We start from the raw sequence: 19,516 nt of genomic DNA, 5'->3' as shown, positions 1-19,516 counted from the left end.
AACCAAGGCCCTCTCAGGAGCAGCCACCTAGTGCAGCACCAACAATACTCCCCAGGTGAGAAGTTCAGCAAGGGATTTCCTGGTTTTGGCTATCACTTTCTGCAGGGGTCAGCTCTATCATAGCTGTATGTGCATGGCTGCTTCTCTAAGAAGTTAGCCCAGGGGTTTATCGGCCCCCAGAAGACTAAACTAGTAACAATGCTGTTAAAAGAAGGTGGTACGAGGCCACTCTGGTTTTGGCCACGGGAGATTGGAAGCAGGGATGGGGCTGTTTCTGTGAGGCCATGTAGTATGATGAGTATGGGAGGAGACAGACCCCTCAGCTACCATCAGCAGTCCAAATGTATTGGGGGTAAACCCTGGGACAGGTTGAGGGGGTTCAAGTTTAAATTCTGCCCTTGGAAGGTTTTCCCTGGAAAGGCAGAACAGTTTCAGGTGTGGGACACTCTCCTTATAGCGTCTGTGTTAACACATTTCTTTTACAGGCAAGACTGAGCCTTGGCAGAGGGGAGGAAAAAGAAAATAGCATTAAAAAAGTGAGGAGATGGTTGCAGAAGAACTTATGTCCATCTCTGGCCCTCAGCACAGATCATGCTGTAGCAGATTCATTCCCCACCGGGGGGCTTGGCTTCCCAGCCGCAGCTCCTGGCAGAGCCTTGGGCAGTACAGCTCAGTCTCCGAAGAGGAGCACGGGGAACATCTAGTGGCCAGCTGGCCAGGGCTGTGCTGGGCACTGCCAGGGAGATACGTGAAACTAAAACAGAGTGGTGCATTTAAACCAGTAGGCCAGCTCTTCCCTGAGAGTTGCCATATCTCTTTCTGCCGGTGCCTGTGTTCCTTTGCATCCCTCTGCAGAGCTGCTTTTTTCCCCCTTGCAGGCAGGATTCCTCCTGCCTCTCCTCTCCCTTAGCAGCCTTCCCCTCCCTGTTTGTCCTTTGGGCTTGTGGGTGTTAATCCAGCTACAAGTGGAGGTGGCTTGTTGGGATACAACTGGAGGAAGCTTTAGGCTTTTCAGCAGATGCTAGCTGGGGATGGTTTTACTTGCTGTCTCCTTGATTTCCAGGCTGCTGTGCATCCCCAGCTCCCCCACTACACAGAGCAGGGTTAGGTTTGTTATTCCAGTTGAGCAAAGCACATAGAAATGGAGCTTGCCTTTCCAGCTTGCATTCTGGCAAACCTAGGCTCCCTCTCTGTTCCTGCTTCCAGCTCCAAGCCTTGCTCTGCCACCCTTTGCATGGGACAGCAGTCTTTCCTTTCATGGTGCTTTGCTGTGTCTCTGCCAGCACAGCGCACATAGTTGCACAGGGAACTAGGGAAAAACAATATCTAAGGGAGTAGAGCTGGGAACAGAGGGAAGAAGAGTGAAATCCTCAGGCTACAATCCCAAATCCTCAATGCATTTGCTTGAATCTGGCAGAAGAGATTATCCAGGGGAAACTGGCTCCCCTGTATGGAGGGACTGTGGCTGGCACAAGATGCTCCCTTCTTGCTGATGGAAAGATTCCCGAATATCCTTCTTTTTGAAGGCAGTGAGCCCTCTTCTGACACACATGTACCTCAGGGCAGGTACCGAGATGTCCTGCATGTCCTCCTATGTGAGGAGGTGGCTGTGAAGACTTCCTGGGGTGTTCTCAAACCCCTTCTACTGTTGCACCTCCCACTTGCCTCCACACACAACCACATGCATCTTTTATCTGCCTTGTCACTTTAGTTTTCTCACAGCAAACAAACTATCCTTGGGACAGCTGAACTTCTAGGAAGCCTGCCAAGACATAGGCTTCCTCTCCATAAAAAGAAATGAAATGGGGAAAAAAAGGAAGAGATTAGATTCTCCCCAGAATGCCTCTCGTGCTCCTCTCCTCCTCCTCTGTGGCTCTGGGGCTCATTCAGCTTTCCAAGTGCCTTGGATAGGTTTGCTGGGTGGGGTTGATCCTCCCTGGCTCCAGTGATGTACCATCTTTCTGTCTGTATTTCCTTCCCACCCTTCTGTGGTAAATAAGAGCCATGTGTTGCAATGTCAAACAGTTCCTCTTCGTGAACTGGGATGACTGCAAACAGGGGATGGAGTAAGGCCCAAATATGGGTTTTCATCTCAAAACTAAACATCTTGCTTCTGAGCTCACTTATAAGTTGCTGTGCCTCTCCTCTGCGGGCAGTGCATTTTTACTCTCCTCTTGCTCTTCCTCAGCTCCTCCACCAGTGATCTCTCTGGCTATGAGCATGGCTATCTGAGGAGAAGTCCTGACCAATACAGCTCCCGGGGCAGCATGGAGAGCTTGGATCACTCCTCCCCCAGCTACCACCCTTGTCACCTGTCCCCAGCCAAGTCCACCAACAGCACCGATCAGCTCTCCCACCTCCACAACAAGAGAGACTCTGCCTACAGCTCCTTCTCCACCAACTCCAGCATCCCCGAGTACCCTGCTCTTCCATTCAGCAAGGAGTACTCCTGCTCCACAGACAGCACGCAGCCCCAAGGCGGCCCTCACGAGAGGATGAGGCAAGCTGACATCAGGTATGTCAAGACAGTCTATGATGCCCAGCAGGGGATCTCCAAGGAATATGAGGTGAAGTCCTCTGCCTTGCTTCCAAGCTGTGAGGCTCAGGCTTCACTGGACGGTTGTGGCCACAGCAGGCTCTTCAGCCGGCACAAGACAGCTCCCTCCTGGGCTCAGCCAGGCCAGGGCTCCTTGGACAGCAAAACCCAACCGCCCAAGGGACCTCCCTTGCCTCCCACCCGCAGTGACAGCTATGCAGCAATCAGACATCACGAGAGGCCCAGCTCATGCACTGGCCTTGATCTGAACAAGCCTGGTCGAACACAGCTGAAAGGGACCTGGCCTCTGTTTGTCAGCACCCTGTCCCAGGGGCCAGTGCTGAAAACCCCCTTTGGAGAAGGACATCTGCACACCGTGGTGGAGAATAGCCCAGAGAGCAGCCCCATCATGAAGCCCAAGCAGAGCTACTCCCAGCCAGCGCAGCCAGGGCAGCCCCTGCTGCCTACTGGTGTCTACCCAGTACCCTCCCCAGAGCCGCACTATGCCCAGGTGCCCCAGCCTTCTGTAAGCAGTAATGGGATGCTTTATCCAGCACTGGCCAAAGAAAGTGGGTACCCTCCTCCAATTCCAGCCTCTTATGACAAGGCCATAGCCAGCAGCACCCAGGGCCTTGACGAGAATGAAAGCCAAAGCACTACAAACAGATCGACCATCTTCTACCAGCCCCTAGCAGCTGAGATAAAGCACGATGCTGCAGCAAAGGCTCTTCAGCAAAAAGCTCCAAGCGTGGCAGGCCCAGAAGTCTGCCTGACCACCTCAAGAAGGGAGGAGTTGTTACCTCCTTACAAAGGAGTACACAGCAGCCGAGAGACCTGCACGAGTACTGCACAGGTCTCCAAACACAGCTTTCAAGCTCCGCAGCCCCAGCTGAGGGATCCTGGTGAGAGAAGAGACCATCACGAGCCCAAAGAGGACTGGACAGCTGCATCCCAGGAGGACAAAAATGGCAGTGCACAGATAAACGAGAGAGATGCTGCTGCTCAGCACCAGTGGTGTCACAGCAAGGCCCAGCTGTATGGCTTCTCCTCCCTGCAGAACATCCCAGAGAGCTCCAGGAGGCAAAGCAACCCTGAGGTCAGAGATGTGCAACTGGGTGAGAGTTATTCCAACACCAAACCGTCCTTCTTGAGCAGTAGCAGCAAAGAGAAGGATCACAGGGGACAGGGGCACAAACAGTGGAGTGATGTGGACCCACAGGCCTTTCCAAGGCAGGAGGAGGGAGGCAGGAGTGTCACTCCATTCCATGCTGCTGAGCCAAAGTGTGAGGAGCCCCCTTCTCCACAGCACCCAAAGACCTCTGATTTCGGGAGGAGCCAGCTCAGCTCTAGCAGCACCCAAAGCTTTCCCTATGGCAAACCAGATGCTGGCAAGTCCCGCTGCTCGGTGCTGGAAAAGGTCAGCCAGTTTGAGCAGCGAGAGCAAAGCACTAACCAGCCCCAGGGTGCTGGTATTCCCAGCTTTGGCCAGCACTACGGGCCGACCAGGACCAGCCAGCCCTCCAGCGTGAGGTGCTCTCTGTACAGCCTGGAGGACATGCAGAGCAAGTTCCGTGAGCCCAGCCAGCTGCCCTGCGAGCCAGGCAGGGTCTCCAGCCCCTCCATCAGGAATGGGAAGCTGGAGGAGGCTGACTGGCGCCCTGTAGAGCTGCAAATGGTGGCTTCGGTGAAGCAGGCAAGACCCAGCGAATACTACAACCTGTGTCCTGAAAATGAAGCACAAATAAGGGCAGCTCAGCTCCCAAGGAGTAAAAGCACATTCCAGCTGGGAGCTGAGCCTGAGAAGGAAGTCCTATGGAAGGATAACATCCACGATGCCCACGGATCGCAGCTGGACACACCATTTAACAGAGCTTACAGGAACAGCATTAAAGATGCTCAGTCCAGGGTCCTGAGGGCAACTTCCTTCCGTCGCATCAGCCCCCCATTCGGGAGCACACCCAAGAGGACGACACAGAGGCCTGCTTCAGCCCATGTGGGCATGAGGAGCGTGGTGACATCTCCACACACCCCGAAAGAGAGGCACAGTATCACCCCAACAGAAGGCAGCCTGTCCGCCCTGGACTACACCAAGACACAGCAGGTCTTGCGCATCGGGGGCCGAAAGCGGCTGACAGCAGAGCAAAAGAAGCGGTCTTACTCGGAGCCAGAGAAGATGAACGAGGTGGGCATCTCTGATGGGGAGCCATCGCCTTTCTCCTTGCAGAAGAAAAGCATCCATTTTGTGTTCCCAGAGAATACGGTGGCTGATCGGCGTAAGATCTTCGAAGGGGATAGCAAAGCTTCTTCCACAGCCAGCCTCTCCAAGCCGGAGCTCAAGCAGCTCCAGCAGACCGCCCTTGCTGACTACATTGAGCGCAAAACAGGGAGACGTCCATCCTCACAAGACATGGGGCTGCTGAGGGAGCGATCCCACAGCTCCTACCTACAGCCGTGTGGCCCAGACAGCCAGAGCCTTTCTTCTGCCTCCAGCATGAACTCTCTCCAGGACCAGAACCTTTACCGCCGGAGAGAGTCCATAGAGCGGATATCCAGGACAAGGCAGATATCTTCTACTCTTCCTCCTGGTCTGATGGGCTGCTTTGACATGAGTGGAGATGAGAAGAAGACAGGGTGCCAGGACAGCTCGGTCACAAGCCGACCGAGAACAGAGAGGTGCCGGGATTACAGAGCCAAAACAGAGCTCATCAAAGGCACGCAGACAGACCCTTTGGGCATGCAGGGCCAGCATCGCTACAGAAAGCAGGTCTTTGAGATACCCTCCACTGCCAGGAAATCTGGGAAATCAGTGTCTGTGGAAGACTTGCTTGATAGATATGACAATCAGACATTCCCTGTGCATATACGTTCCAGGTCGTCTCCCACAGCAGATAAGAAACACCAGGTATGTGGAAACGGGATCACACGTGCAGACAAGAAGGGCTCTGAACCAGGGAATGTCAGGATGTGGGATTAGCAGGCTGATGTTCAGTCATGGCTGTTACTCCATTCGTTAGAGAGAGGTTAAATACATGTTGAGATAGGGACACTTAATTGTGTTTAAATTACCAGGGTTCTGTTTTAACTGCTCACTGGGGAGGTGCTGCTTTTATTCAGTTTTCTTAATGCTGGGGCTATTTCAGGCATTTCAGAGATGCTGAGATGCAGTTCTTGCTGCTCTGGATGTCCCATCCAATCCTGGTTTTACCTGTTGGTAAAACCATCACGGAATCATCATGGTAAAAAGCATCACTGAAGAAACACTCAGCACTTTCTGGTGGGCTGTACCATTAAGGTGGTGACAGGCTGCTGCTCTTCTGCCTTATCCAAGCTCACTGGTGCAAAGTAGAGAGGACTAAAGGCTGCTTGAAATGTCCCTTGCTCACACTGTGCCCAACAGGGCTGGGAAGTGTGCAGCAAAGGCTCTGCCAATAACCATTATGTTTTGCCTCCAGCCCTGGAGGGAAACATTGCAGAGAAAACTTAGTGCAGACCCTGGCCGCTTGTCCCATGTGCCCTGCTTGGCAGTTGGAAACATTGCACTGATGTCACAAACAGGGAATTTGACTAACTCTGATGATGGTAAATACTAGAAACAGGCTAACTTCTTAAAGAACAACTGCCCAGGCCACTCTTCAACTGCCTGAAATCTCTTTAGACCTATTTAGGTAGCTGCATCTGGTCAAGCCACATGGATTTATAGCAGTGCAGATCTGCTGCCCCATCCCTCTTTCCACACCAGGTTTATTCATCATGGGGAGAGGGAGGAAACAACCAAAGAAGCCGTCCTCCCAAACTCACTGTGTGGCTCATTCTAAATGCCCTCCTTCAGCAGACCTCAGATCCCACGCTGCATATAATAGAGAGAATTCTATTCTATTCTGCTTTTAAATAGAGAGAATTCAAAAAGCAGCTTGTGAATATCAAGTGACTGGAATGCATTTCCACAGCCACTCCTGTCTTATCCCATCGTCAGTGGTTTTCTACACCTGCCAGGCATCGCTCTCATCTGTGCCATTCTGTCACACTTGCCAATCATGAGGTCTTAGTAAGAGGACAATCTTTAAGAAAGGGTTTGGGTAAAGGCCAAGCTGTGACTTTTTCTCTGCCTCCTCAAGCAGCCTGAGCAGCTCAAAACCAGCCATCCAGAAAGAGACATATCACTAAACCATAACCTTTCAGTGACAGGCTGAACAGGCAGCCCTAGTTTGTCCTTACCCAGCCCACTCTCTCGGGCAGGGGACATACAGGGTAGTTCTGGAGATCTTTATTTGCCCCTTGTTGGCTCATTTTTAATCTTGCAGCCAAACCAGAACTTCTGCCTGTTGGAAGGTGACTTGAGGAAGATGATGAACAGTCCTGCAGACCCCCTTACGGGAGGAGAGTGGAGGAGGGGAGAGCCCTTATTGCTGTTTGACAGTGATGTAGCTGTATCCTCTTCTGGAATGAGAATTTAGTCCCATAGGCAGCAAGGCACTTGGGCAAATCCTGTTCTTAAATCCAAATTCATGAAAGCATGTTTGACTTCCAATATACACACATCCATAAGTGTCTGTTTGAATGGGAAGTATATGTTTAAGTGCTCATTTCAGTAGGTTTGCTTCTAATCTGTCTCCAATACAAAACCACAGCTATGAAAGTCGGGACAAAGCCAAAGAAACAGGGTGATTTTTTTCTTTGTTATTATTATTTTTTGGAGTCTTTTCAGATTTTTTGGTGGGAAATGCTTATTTCCAGTGTAGCAGGAGATTTCGCTGCCTTGCTGTATATTTTTCAGCATACAATGTCTGATGTTCCTTTCAGGCTGCATATAAATCACATTGCAATGTCACTGTAGGAATTTGTTTAAAGATATAAAGAAATTGATAGTCATGTGGAATTATTAGCTCCTCAGTCTTCAGAACACATTCTCAGCCTTCCTTCCTCTCTGCTTGTTTAGTTAGTCTCAGCCTGTACATCTCCCAGCTCCTGGACTCCTAAATGAAGATCTGCACTCACCCTCCCTCTGCAGCAACACTAACCAAAACAAGCAATTACTGAGCATGCAGGGAAGGGGACACTGAAATGCTCTCTACTGGAAAGATTGTATGGGAGAAAATACCAATCCCTTCCAAGGCAGGCTTAGCATTTGCTTTCATGTCTCATAATAGCCTGATGTCCTATGGTGGGAGCTCTAGGGCAGAGAAAGTCAGACTCACAGAGGTATTTCAGCTGCATCATTTATCTGGTCTTAGAAGGTACAAATGCCTAAAGAGGAGGTAGTTGCTTTGGTTTTCCAAAGTGCTGAACATTGTGAAGTTTTCCAGCACCTCTGTGTGTGGCTGGAGTTTCCAGCCTTTGTGTCATTTAGGATCTCTACAGAGATTCTGTCCTGTTTTGGCACTGGGCTTGGGCACAGATTGTTCGCTATTTACCTTCCCAGTTCAGGCTGCTTCAGTGATGCCTCAGCTTCTTGATTGCATGTAGAACAAAGCTGAGTACCCAGGTCCCACTGATACCCTTGAGCATGTTTTTAGAAGAGGTAAGGACTTGCTGAGGGGTTTTAAGAAGGCATGTCTCTGAATAAGTCTGCCTGTTGGTCCACAGTCCATCTAGAAAAAGGCAGGCAGGTCCCCTGAGCAGGAGTAGAGTTCTCTTACTAGGAAATGTCAGTGTTCTCATACTTTGTTTCACCTTCTGCTTACTGCTAATATTGTCTTTGCACTCCAGGACCTGCTGAGAAGGGAAAGCAGTGAATTTGGCCCCATGGTGAGAGATCCAGTCTACGTGGTCAGTGCAGGAGCCAGGTAGGTACATGCTGATGTCCCTTTTGTCACTCAGTGCAGAATAAGCTCCTGCCAACCTGCTGCCAGCAGCAGCTATCACATGTTATCTATGTAAATGGATGGGTCATAACAAACTAGAGAAAACACTTGCAAAGGCCCATTTCTGGGTCTGTGTATCCAGCAGAGTTAGGAGGAATAAGTTCCCAAGAGCCTTTGTTTTTCCACTGCAGACATTAATTCACTATCAAGGCCTCCTCCTGTCATTTTGGAGCATGGTTGTACAACAAATTTCCAGTTGTGTAACTTCCAAAGTGTGTTTGATCTGCTGTTAGAACTCACATCCAGATTCTGTCATAAGTGATGGATTCTAAAGGAAAAATATCCCAATATCCCAGTCTGTATCATTTTCTCCAGTCCTCCCCAGAAGCAGTGAACATTTGCATGGATTAAAATCATCAGATTTCATTTCTGTTACTGAACTGGGAGCTTGTGTTTAGGCTGCTTCCCTTTATGCAGACACGATCCTTTGCTCAGCTAGAGCAGAAAGAGAAATGTTTTTAAAAATAGGAAAGTGTAATCATAAAACTCATAATATTAGGACTTTACATAACTATCCACTTAGCAGTGGGTTGTTCTGAAGTTCACTAGAACTGAAGTTGTGTTTACATTTAAATAATAAATAGATGTTTGCCTTAAGCTCTGAGTGTTCAAATAGCTAACTCATATTACAGTAAAAACCATCAAGAGGGACTCAAAGAAGAGCTCTGTTGCTCATGAGCTCTCAGTAAGTGTCGCCCACTGGGCTGTCACAGGGGGAGTTAACACTGCTGTCTCCAAAGGTTTCACCACACAAGTAGAGGAAGGCTCCTCGTCTAACTGCATCTTACTGCTGACTGGCTCACCATTTTTACCCCTAAGAAGACATAAATGTTGCTCTGGAGGGACTCAGTCTGCCTCCAGGCTCATCCTTTTGTGGTTATTTAAAACACACCCATTTACTTTCATTTGGAATAACTTTTTCCATCTTTTTCCCTAAGAGAACAATATAGCTGCTTTAGTTCATCCTGCCTCCCCGTTTCTTCTAGAGATGGCATTTCATCGTGCTTCTCAATAACTACTTGTGGCTTCTTTCCATCCCCCAACCTATTTTCCAAGTAACAAGATTAAACACCCAGACTGAAAATGAGTTTACTGGGGCACAAAATGTAGGTTTCTCATTTTCTGTGCAGAGATTATTTGTATTAACAGTTTTATGACGTTTCTGCTGCATAGGCATCCTGCTTGCTCTGCAAAGCCATTTCTTCTGGGAGATGGGAGGTTGCTTTCCCTTCCTAATCAGTATATCCCAAAAGATAGGTTGAGAGGATGGGAGAAGACAGGAAAAAGCCCTGGCTCTGAGGACCCAGGGTCCCACTACACAGGCTGCAAATCACTCCCTGCGAGCCTTGGCTGCTGAGTGATGTTTCTTATGTTACTGCTACTGAAATGACCTGAAAGAGAATGGGTGGGAGTTTTGGAAGCCAGAGGGCTCTGATCATGCACTGCTGAAGCTGGTAGAAGTTTTACACTTAAATCTCAATGAGAACAAGACCTGAATCTTCTGCAGACTGAAAGGGGCAGGTAGACAAAGACCTAACCCATGTGTCACAGGAATTCAACTATTAGGATGCTGTTGAATGTTCCCCTGCCCCAGTGTGAGTATTTCACAGTCTGGTTCCTAGGGGATTATTGGAGCATCTTCAGTCCATCCCTTACAAGATGCAGTCTTTGTCTGTCCTGTGGTTGTCAGCCCCAAACTGCTGTTTTCTAGCTGGTCTTCTCACATCTAACCATCACCATTCTGCTGCTGTCTGCAGCTACTCCATGCACAGGCTCTTCAGGGAAGGCAATAGCAGGCAGCAGGAATTATGCTCTTAGGGTTCCTTGGGACACAGCTGCTTCACGTGCTGGACAAGAGATGGGACCATCCCTAGCACCTCTCTTGCTCATGGAGGAAAACTGTCATGTGGTAAAATTAGGGAAACCCTGGTCAGCCATCAGTTGCTCCAGTCACACATGCTCTGTGACTTACGCTCTGTGCTACTCTCCATGTGTCATACAGTAACTGTCTCATCAGCACTGTTGGGAACAGTTGTTGCTCCACCAGTTTTAGAATACACAATTGCTTCCACAGTAGGAGAGATCTTTCAATGAGAGAATTACCATCTGGCGTTTCTGACAAGCACTGAGCATCAGAAAAGAATACACATTGCTACTATCCAGGAGCCACAGACAATACCAAGAGCAGCCTGTCTGGGAAGTTTCCCCACCCTCAGGCAAAAGCAGCCAAATTCTATTCTCAGTTACACAAGAATAAAGCTGGAATGACCCATGTCTTTGTCAGTTATTCTTAATTTGTACTAGTACATCTGAGAGCACATTTGGGGCCCAAGCCTCAAACATCACAGATTGGTAGTGATGAATTATGTGAACAATGCATCTCAAGAACAGAAAATAGACTGGGAGTAGAGCGTTAGTGTATTTTATTGGTTTATGATATGGCCTCATGTTTTTAGCCCATCTACACTTGCATCTGCCAGCACTGTTATTACTGCTTCTGTTGTTTCTAAATAGCCACACAGGCAAGTAGGTTTGTCTATGGATTCTGAGCAGGATCCTCACTTCAAAGGCCAGACACTGTTTCTCAGGCTCACATGAAAACGTTTTAAAAGACCTGGAAGGAATAATTTACTCTGCTGACTTTGCAGCCTCAACATCCATTTGCAGTTGAAGTGCATTGGCTTTGGATTCTGTACACCTGCCTGAGTAAAGCTCTTTTTCCTAACAGGATTACAAGATTTTGAGAGTTGAGAGGGTTTTAATGTTTCTCTGCAGTCAAAATAGTGCTTTTTTCAGCCTCACTTGTCAAATTGTTTTGATGGCACCTTTCCAAAAGGAGCAGATAATGTTACAGAAATTCTCACACAATCACAAACTGGTTTGGGTTGGAAGGGACCTTTAAAGCTCATCCAGTTCCAACCCCGTCATGGGCAGGGGCACCTTCCACTAGACCAGGTTGCTCCAAGCCCCATCCAGCCTGGCCTTGAACACTGCCAGGGCCCATAAAGTTGAAATTCTTTAAGTTAACCAGCAATTGAGAACAGAGGTTGGTGGTAGATCATAGAATCATAGAATAGTTAGGATTGGAAAGGACCTCAAGATCATCTAGTTCCTTACAGCAGTTACTATCAGCCCCATCTGTAACAAACAAAATCCAAAGCAAGGCTGCAAAGGAAGCCAGACATTTAGGTTTCCCTAGTTTTCTTTCTGTTAAGTTATTGCTGTGTGCATGCATTCACACGTGTGTGATCTGGCATTCACTGAAAATAAAGATGGAGAGTGGGACTGGATCTGTCTCCGTGTCCCTAGCATTAGTAGACTGGATTCTACTAGCAGTTTCAAAGCCTAACTGCACCTCACCTAGATCAGCATGCATCGACCCACGCCTCTGATACGGTTGCATAATTTACTTATTAAGGAGATGCACAATAGCTTTTCTTGCACATTGATAAATGATTAATCTTATCATGGTATGTCTCTTGGCATTTAGGTCTTTCAGCAAGAAAGAAAGAAGCCACTCAGAAAAAATGGCATTCACCAGTTATTATCCCCATCCTCACCACAGCAGCCAGGTGGTCACCGGGTCCACCACACTGAACGAGAACCACAAGCTCTCAGAACTTTCCAGGCCAGATAGCAGGACTTCTGTGTTTGTCTCATCCCCGACAGAGGCAAGGAGTCACTATCCTGAGCAAAAGCAAGGCTTTAAATCCTTGTTCCTTAACCTTACTCATGGATCTGGCCAGTCCTCCCCCAGTACACCCACCCCGGCTCCCTCAGACTTCCAGAGTGCAAGTGATGGCCAGGCTCTGAGACAGCACCATGCCAGACGAGATGGTGTTCCCCCTGAGAGCAATGGTAATATTCAGGCACAGTCTTTGGATGCTGTCCAGGATAGATCCTCCAAGACTCCCACAGAAGACATGATGCGGAGAAGGAAGGCTGGGCTGCTCCACAGATCTGTGCCACCCAAAGTGGTGTGGGCCCATTCAGTCAAAGACAACAGCTACCTGAGGGCTATGGTGTCTCCTCCACAGTTCCCGCAGAGGTGGCAGTCCCTGCCGACACAGAGCAGCACTTCTTCTGACCCAGAGACTCCTTCTCCCCAGGAGACAACCCCTCTGCGGATCTCAGAGTCAGGGTTGCAGCTCACACCCCCACTGCTGCAGGATGAGGAGGATGATGAGGTGTTTGTCATCCCTTCCCAGCCCAGGGCCGTTGCACCAGCCTTCTCACCCACCTCACTGCCATCCCAGCCTCTTCCTGAGCTGAGCTCTTACACTTCTGCCAACAGCACAGAGGAATTCCCTCCTCCTCCTGTGGCCCCTGAGGGGAATGGGGCATCTGGAGACAACTCCACCAGTCTCACAGAGGACGCCAAAGTGAGGTAGGGGCAGGGTGGGGGGGCTGGCATACACCATCTGGGGCATTGCAGGGCCATATACAGCATGATATGTGGGGCTCCAGACAAATGGGACTGAGATCTGTATACAATGATGAACCACCCACAGCTCCTGGCTGAGCAGGCACCTTCATGCTTCTTGCTCCAGCATGAAGTGTTCAAATGGCTGCTGACTCCTTCCAGTTACTGGGTTTTGAGAGAGAACTGAAAATCCTTGATGGTTTTTCCAAGCAGTTAGAGTTTCCCAGAATACATTTGAGGCCTGGCACAAGGTAATGATGTTATGAAACAGTGACCATCTGCCAAGAAGTGACAACACAAATATGTCACAGTCACACTGAATAGTGATTTTTTCCTGAAGGATAGGACTTGGGGCTTAGTGGTTTAACTGCTGGTTTAACTGAGCACAGCTTCCTTCACTCCCAAGGAGCTGCTCTGATTTCCATCCAGGAAGAATCTGACTAGGGCTGTGGTAGTGATTGGCTTTTCCAACATGAAAAGGATAAATGAGTATGGACAGCTCAGGATGGTACCTCCAGCTGGGGAAGTGCAATGTCCCCAGTCTGTGAGCAGAAAACAAAGTAACTTGTCATAGAATCCCAGACTGGTTTGGGCTGGAAGGGACCTTAAAGCTCATCCAGTTCCAACCCCCTGCCATGGGCAGGGACCCCTTCCACTAGACCAGGTTGCTCCAAGCCCCTGTGTCCAACCTGGCCTTGAGCACTGCCAGGGATGGGGCAGCCACAGCTTCTCTGGGCACCCTGTGCCAGCGCCTCAGCACCCTCACAGGGAAGAACTTCTGCCTAAGAGCTCATCTCAATCTCCCCTCTGTCAGTTTAAAACCATTACTCCCTGTCCTGTCACTATATGCTCTTGTCAAAAGCCCTTCTCATTCACTAGTTCTTTCTATGTTGTAATGACAAAACAGCAGTGTCCAGGTTGAAGGGACAACATGCTTATGGTGCCAGTAGCTCCATACTGCATTCACAATGGTCCTGTGTGGTAAGTTTATGTTCATCTCACAGAATTTTTCTGTCCATAGCAGCTTCAAAAGCTTTCCCAAAGCCCTGGCTGAGTGGGAGATAACAGGATGGGGCAGCGGTGTCCATGAAAATAATTGTCCCCTCTCCCCATCTGCATCAAAGAGGACTAGCTCTCCATCTGCTGTGGATAAACAGCACCAGTTACCTGCTGCTTCTGAAGCGCCTCAAAGTACTGATAGGCAGCCCATAACTCAACCTGAAGGAAACCACAGTGAGCCAGCAGTCATCACCAGAGAACTGGAAAAAGGCAGCCTGGATTCCGGGATACAGAGTGCAGCATCTCCAGTGAAAACAAAAACCCTAGAGGATATTAAGTCAGAAGCTCTAGCAAAAGAAATTGTCCATAAAGACAAGTCTCTGGCTGATATCCTGGATCCAGATTCCAAAATGAAAACAACCATGGACTTAATGGAAGGGCTTTTCCCCAGTGGAACCAGCTTGCTGAAAGAGAACAACATGAAGAGGAAGATGACACAGAAGAAAGCTAACAGGACAGTGGCTGAAGATGACACGTAAGCACTGTTTCTTTGGGTGGTGAGCTAACACTGCTGCAGAACTCACTAACTGCTTTTAAGGACAAGCTGAATGTTTCAGGTGGATGCTGGTGGAGAGAGCTTCTCTGTTCCCAGGTGTGCAGACTGAGAGCCCTTTCTCAGGAGCTTAGCTGTATGAGTGGCCTTTGAGCTCACCTCTCTGAGCTCTTTGGAAAACCATGCTGAGCTTGGTACATGTGTTACTTGATTTTGTGTTACTTGATTTTGCTCTCTTAACCTTTGTAATCTGAAGCAATTCAGTCCAAAGCACAATAACAGGGATATGAGAGTAAAATAGTACTAAAACAGTGGTAGGCAGAAAGATAATTAGTGGCCAGATATTGAAAGGAGGGATGGAGGCACCTGCTTATTACAGGGAGATGCAAAGTTCAGCCCAAGTTCTCCAGTGTGGATTTTATAAGATAGAGACTCCCAGGTGACACCTGGAGAGCCATATAGAAATAAGTTGTAATGCATCATGCTAGGTGAGATGGTCAGTGCAGCCATCACCAGCTGAGGTGTTCTGATTTACCTTCAGCAAGGATCTGATCCTGTCTAGAGCTGTTAACCAAGTCTACGTTTCAGGAGAGGATAGGCATGAAAGCAGCTGACATGCACCCTCTGATGGCAGGAATCGGACATTTCCTTTGTGGATAATACTGGGAAGGTACCAAAGAGGAAATGCTGGAAAACCATTGATCTAGGCATGGGAAAAAGTCAGGCTCTGACTGAACTTCTCCTTTTTCTTCACTGTGGTTTAGGAGAGAAGAAAAGGAAGCTCCTGTAACCCTGGTCACCTGTCCTGCATATTACAGTGTTTCAGCACCCAAGGCAGAACTGCTGAATAAAATCAAGGACTTGCCAGAAGAAGAAGGTGAGGAAGAGGAGCTGCTGGACATAAATGAGAAGAAGGTAAATTCAGCACACCACCACCATTTGCTACTAACTTCCTGAAACAATAACAAGCCCTGAAGTAAAATGCATTTCTATTTGAGCTCAGGTTTTGACAGGCCCAAGTTACATGAGGGCTAGGTGTGTTTAGGCCCCCTGTGAAGCTTTGTTATAGTGACCCAGATTGAACAAAGAGAGATAATCTGAGTACTCATAGTAAACTTGAATACAAATCTTGCACAACCCTGAGGCAGGTCTGTACTGTACCAAGTGCCAAGTGCACAGGTTGTAAGAGGCAGTCCCTGTCCCATAGCAAGGAAGGAAAAGGGAGAGGTGAAGTGATAGTATGTACAGCTCAGGTTAGAAACAGGAACAGATTCCAGCTAGTGACTGAGCTGAGTGCATGATGTTTGCCCTAGGATTTTCCTCTTCAGTGAAGCAAATGTACCGATTTTAGCTGCTATCTGCACTCACTGCTTCCAAAGAAACATTGGCTGCTCCTTTTCCTCCACACTCTATTGTTTCCCTGACCTGCTGAAAGTGATGTGCACCTCAGCAGTTCAGGCAGCATAACCTCAATATGATGGGTGGGAGGAGAGCAGGGCAGGGGAGGAGGCAATCCTTTCCTCTGATTGCAGCTCCATTTCACTGAGGAATGGCTCCTGCAGTTCTTGCTGCAGGCTTGGGTGCTCTGCCTTCCAGGGCTTTTGCAGGGCCTTCTAATTTGCCCCTGTGCTTGTCTCACACTGGTTACCTGGTAATTACAGATGTGTTGTGAAGCCCACAAGTCCCAAAGAGCCACAGGCATGCAGTTGCCTGTCTGTGCCTCCCTTCACATGCCTACATGTCAAAAGCAGCTGTGCCTGTAAATTTAAAACATCCTACATTGCACCAGACAGAGTAGCACAGCCCATATTCCAGCCCATATTTGTACAGCAGTAGAGTTTTAACATACTAAAGGATACAAATATTTGTGCAAGTCCCATATGCTGTGATTGTTCCTGCACTGAAATCAGGCATGGGTTGTCCCTCAAACCCATCCTCTCCATCATAGTGCAGAGAATTCATATCTTTAGCACAGCTCCACATTTTCTCTCCAGGTCCTCATCCCCATGCCACATGTAAAAAAGCAGAGAGAAGATGTGATGCCCTGTAGCCCTGATTTGGGGAGCTTAGTCTCTTTTCCATATTGCCTTACTGTTTCTGTTCTCAGCTTTTATCTGCTAAGCACAATCTGCTCCCTACCAGCCTTTAATACAGTGACAGCTAGAATGGGACCTCCATCAAAGTGCTAACATGAATAAGGAGTGCTAAGCAAGGAGACTTTCCCTGTTTTGTTGAAGCAGTTGAGGTGCAGTCAAGTCTTCAGGAGCTGTCATACCATGCCACTGGAACGGATTAGGGGCATTCATCATGCCTGCCATCTCTTACTTCTGTGGTCCTACACAGATTCTGCATAGCAAGTCTACACAGATAGATCATGCACGTGTTGCTAATCAATGCTGCTTTAATTATCTGGCCCTAGCCATCAGTTTTAGAGCTCCCAGCTTAAAAGGTAATCAACCCGATTGTCTCTTAGGGTGCTTCAAAACCAGCTTCCTCCTTAAACAAGTGTGAAAGGTAGGGAGTGGTGAAACAAGAGGTGCTGCTCCATGGAGTCAGCGGACATGCTGCAAGCATCTGACAGGCTTGCAAGTAGATGTGAACCTGCCATGGAGGATGAGTCCCAGGGCTCAAAGGTTACATTTGCATGGAGAAACAGAAATAGATGGGAGTGATTAGGCCAGACAGCAAGATCTGCCTGGTATGTTTGTTCGTGGTCTGTGTGAAAGAACATTTGCATAGGCATTTTCTGAGAAAGCAGCTATTCTCAGAGGTCACTTGGATAAACCAAGCTCATTTCCATTGTTAAGTATGCAAAGGAGCTATATTGGTTGGCATTTGAGATCTCTCAGGAGAGTCACTGATTAATGAACACAGAGCAAGTGTGTCACAGCCCTGTACAGCTCCCATGCCTTTAGAACAAAGGTATGTCACTCCCAGTGGTCCTAGAGCCTCCTGCTGTGGCTGGAGGGCAGATCTGAACGTTGACCAAAGCTCCTGGAGCAGGGAGGAACGACTTATCATCTGAGCAGCTCCATCCTCCTGGAAACCTGTTGAGATTAATGATGGACTCTGTTCTGCCCATACAGTCCTGCTATAGAGTTTTCCCTCCTGGGATAGTAATCATTGAAATTGGATCACTTCTTTTGCTCCCCAGGATAAGGTCCAGCAATCAACTGGTGAGGATCTTGGATCTCTCTTTTGAAGGTGGTGTTAGGATCAAAGGCACAGGGAAGGACAAGTGTTGGTCGCAACCTGTCCCACTGAGGGGATAATGCAAGGAAAGGTTTTGTTTTCCCTTATCCTAGCAGGTGGGATTTAGTATCACCTTTGTTCTTCCCCAAACTACCTTTGAACTAATAGTGTGACTTAGCAGTCATTCCAGCATAAGTCTGGTCGCTGATGTTTGTTTTAAGAGAATAGTATGGTTTATTCAGCCTTTCATCTATGTGGAAGCTGGCAGTAAACTGCAGGGCAGCAGCAAAACCATGCACTCAGAGGATGCACACCGTGTTCCATCTAGTGGTGTCTGGCTAAGCACTGCTGCTGATGTCCCTGCTGCAAAACCAGCCTGTTAAAACCTGCTCTGACAGGCCATCCTGGGGATCAGGGCCAATCCAGACTAACCCCAGCCTGACCTGGGTTTGAAGATCCTTTCTCCTTTGGAGCAGACTGCCTTCTTACGCAGAATGACCATCAGTTTTGATGGAAAGAAGACTTTGAGAGTACTGTCAGGCAACCCTGTGATTTATTTCTTTTTCATCCTGCAGTGTTTGTATGCAGAGCAAATTAAGATAGATGTAATGGTGTCTCAGCAGTGCATAAACTGAAGAGACTGAAAATACCCAAGCCTCATATGAAGAGCTTTTCTTGCTCTCTGTGCTCTCAGTTCTGAGTTAAATGGAAGCAAGAATTGCAAGCCCCAGGCCATACACTTCTGCATATGTCTTTCCCCTAAATCCTGACAGGAATTAGGATCTCCAGCATATGTGCAGCACGGCTGTTTCTGAAGTAACCGAACTCAGGGGGCCTCCTTTTCTTTGGCAGTGAAAGAATTGCCAGCATTTTCACAAAATGGGTGTCTGCCCTCCATGTCTTTGCTCAGTCAGTAAGTACATTCAGAGCATCTTTGGTGTAAATGCTTGCTTGATTCCTCTTTCTGCTAGGCAGTGCCTGCACAGGCAGCAAGCTTTGGTCATAGTTGAATTTGAGGCGCACACCTCAACACTAAGGCAGCTGAGTAAGGAACAGTCAGGAGTTTCAGGAAGAAGAAATATGTAGCAGTTCCTTTGTTCTTACTAAGCCATATGTGTCAGCTCAGCCTCCTCTCATGCCATTAATACAGCTTAAATTCATTTTTTTGCCAGTTGTTTTGCACATAAAATACAACATCCAAATAAGACATTTCAGGCTGGGGCAGGGAGTGGGGAATATGCAGGGGATGTGGCTGTAGCTCTTTTCACTCTGAGACTTTAAAGAACCAGCATCTTTCAGATGTAGGAAATTGGGTATCAGAATATGGTGCAGATGTCTCCTTCAATGGCAGAACAAGTTTATCTTCATGCGATCTGATCGGGTACTCAGGTTATCAACTAGATGCGGAATTTCAGAGTTTTCTGTTTCCTCCTTAATGTCTTCTTTGTCAGCTGCTGCTGACTTGACCCTGCTCCTCAGGAACTGTAGCCATGTCCTTCCATTGTCATCATCCATAGATCCAGGGAGATCACGGTAATTACGAATGTGGCAATGCATTTCTCTTCTGACAGGCTGAGCTCATCGGGAGCTTAACCCACAAGCTGAAAATCCTGAAGGAAGCCAAGGAGGGCCTGCTTGCAGACATCAAGATGAATAATGCTCTTGGAGAGGAGGTGGAGCTGTTGATCAGCAAGCTATGCAAACCTAACGAGTTTGACAAGTACAAGATGTTCATTGGCGATTTGGATAAGGTGGTGAACCTCTTGCTCTCCCTCTCTGGACGCCTGGCCCGTGTAGAGAACGTTCTGAGCAGTCTGGGGGAAGATACCAGCAGTGAAGAGCGGGTATGTATCTGCACAGCCTTGTATGCATCTTGGCCTTTTTCAAGGCGCAGGACAGCAGCAGTCACAAGAACATGCTTGTATAAGCCAGGACCTCCAAAGACTCACAGG

At 48.2% G+C, this 19,516-nt stretch overlaps 1 protein-coding gene across 3 annotated transcripts in view; it reads left to right on the top strand.

Annotated features, from left to right (window-relative positions):
* The window catches only part of SHROOM3 (shroom family member 3), an 84,568-nt gene that overhangs the window by 63,551 nt on the left and 1,501 nt on the right, over positions 1-19,516 (top strand). For 2 of the 3 annotated variants that reach the window (XM_031043381.2, XM_031043379.2), the window contains exons 4-9: positions 2,189-5,438; positions 8,243-8,319; positions 11,888-12,784; positions 13,842-14,354; positions 15,137-15,287; positions 19,136-19,408. In XM_031043381.2, coding sequence (XP_030899241.2) covers positions 2,189-5,438; positions 8,243-8,319; positions 11,888-12,784; positions 13,842-14,354; positions 15,137-15,287; positions 19,136-19,408 — 5,161 coding nt within the window. The remainder of the gene's footprint in view (positions 1-2,188; positions 5,439-8,242; positions 8,320-11,887; positions 12,785-13,841; positions 14,355-15,136; positions 15,288-19,135; positions 19,409-19,516) is intronic. The other variant, XM_031043380.2, reaches the window with a different exon arrangement.

The sequence above is a fragment of the Melopsittacus undulatus genome, chromosome 7 (assembly GCF_012275295.1).
Source record: "Melopsittacus undulatus isolate bMelUnd1 chromosome 7, bMelUnd1.mat.Z, whole genome shotgun sequence".
In the NCBI taxonomy this organism is placed as follows: domain Eukaryota; kingdom Metazoa; phylum Chordata; class Aves; order Psittaciformes; family Psittaculidae; genus Melopsittacus; species Melopsittacus undulatus.
The sequence above is the reverse complement of the archived record's forward strand: the minus strand, read 5'-3'. Positions and strand labels throughout refer to the sequence as shown.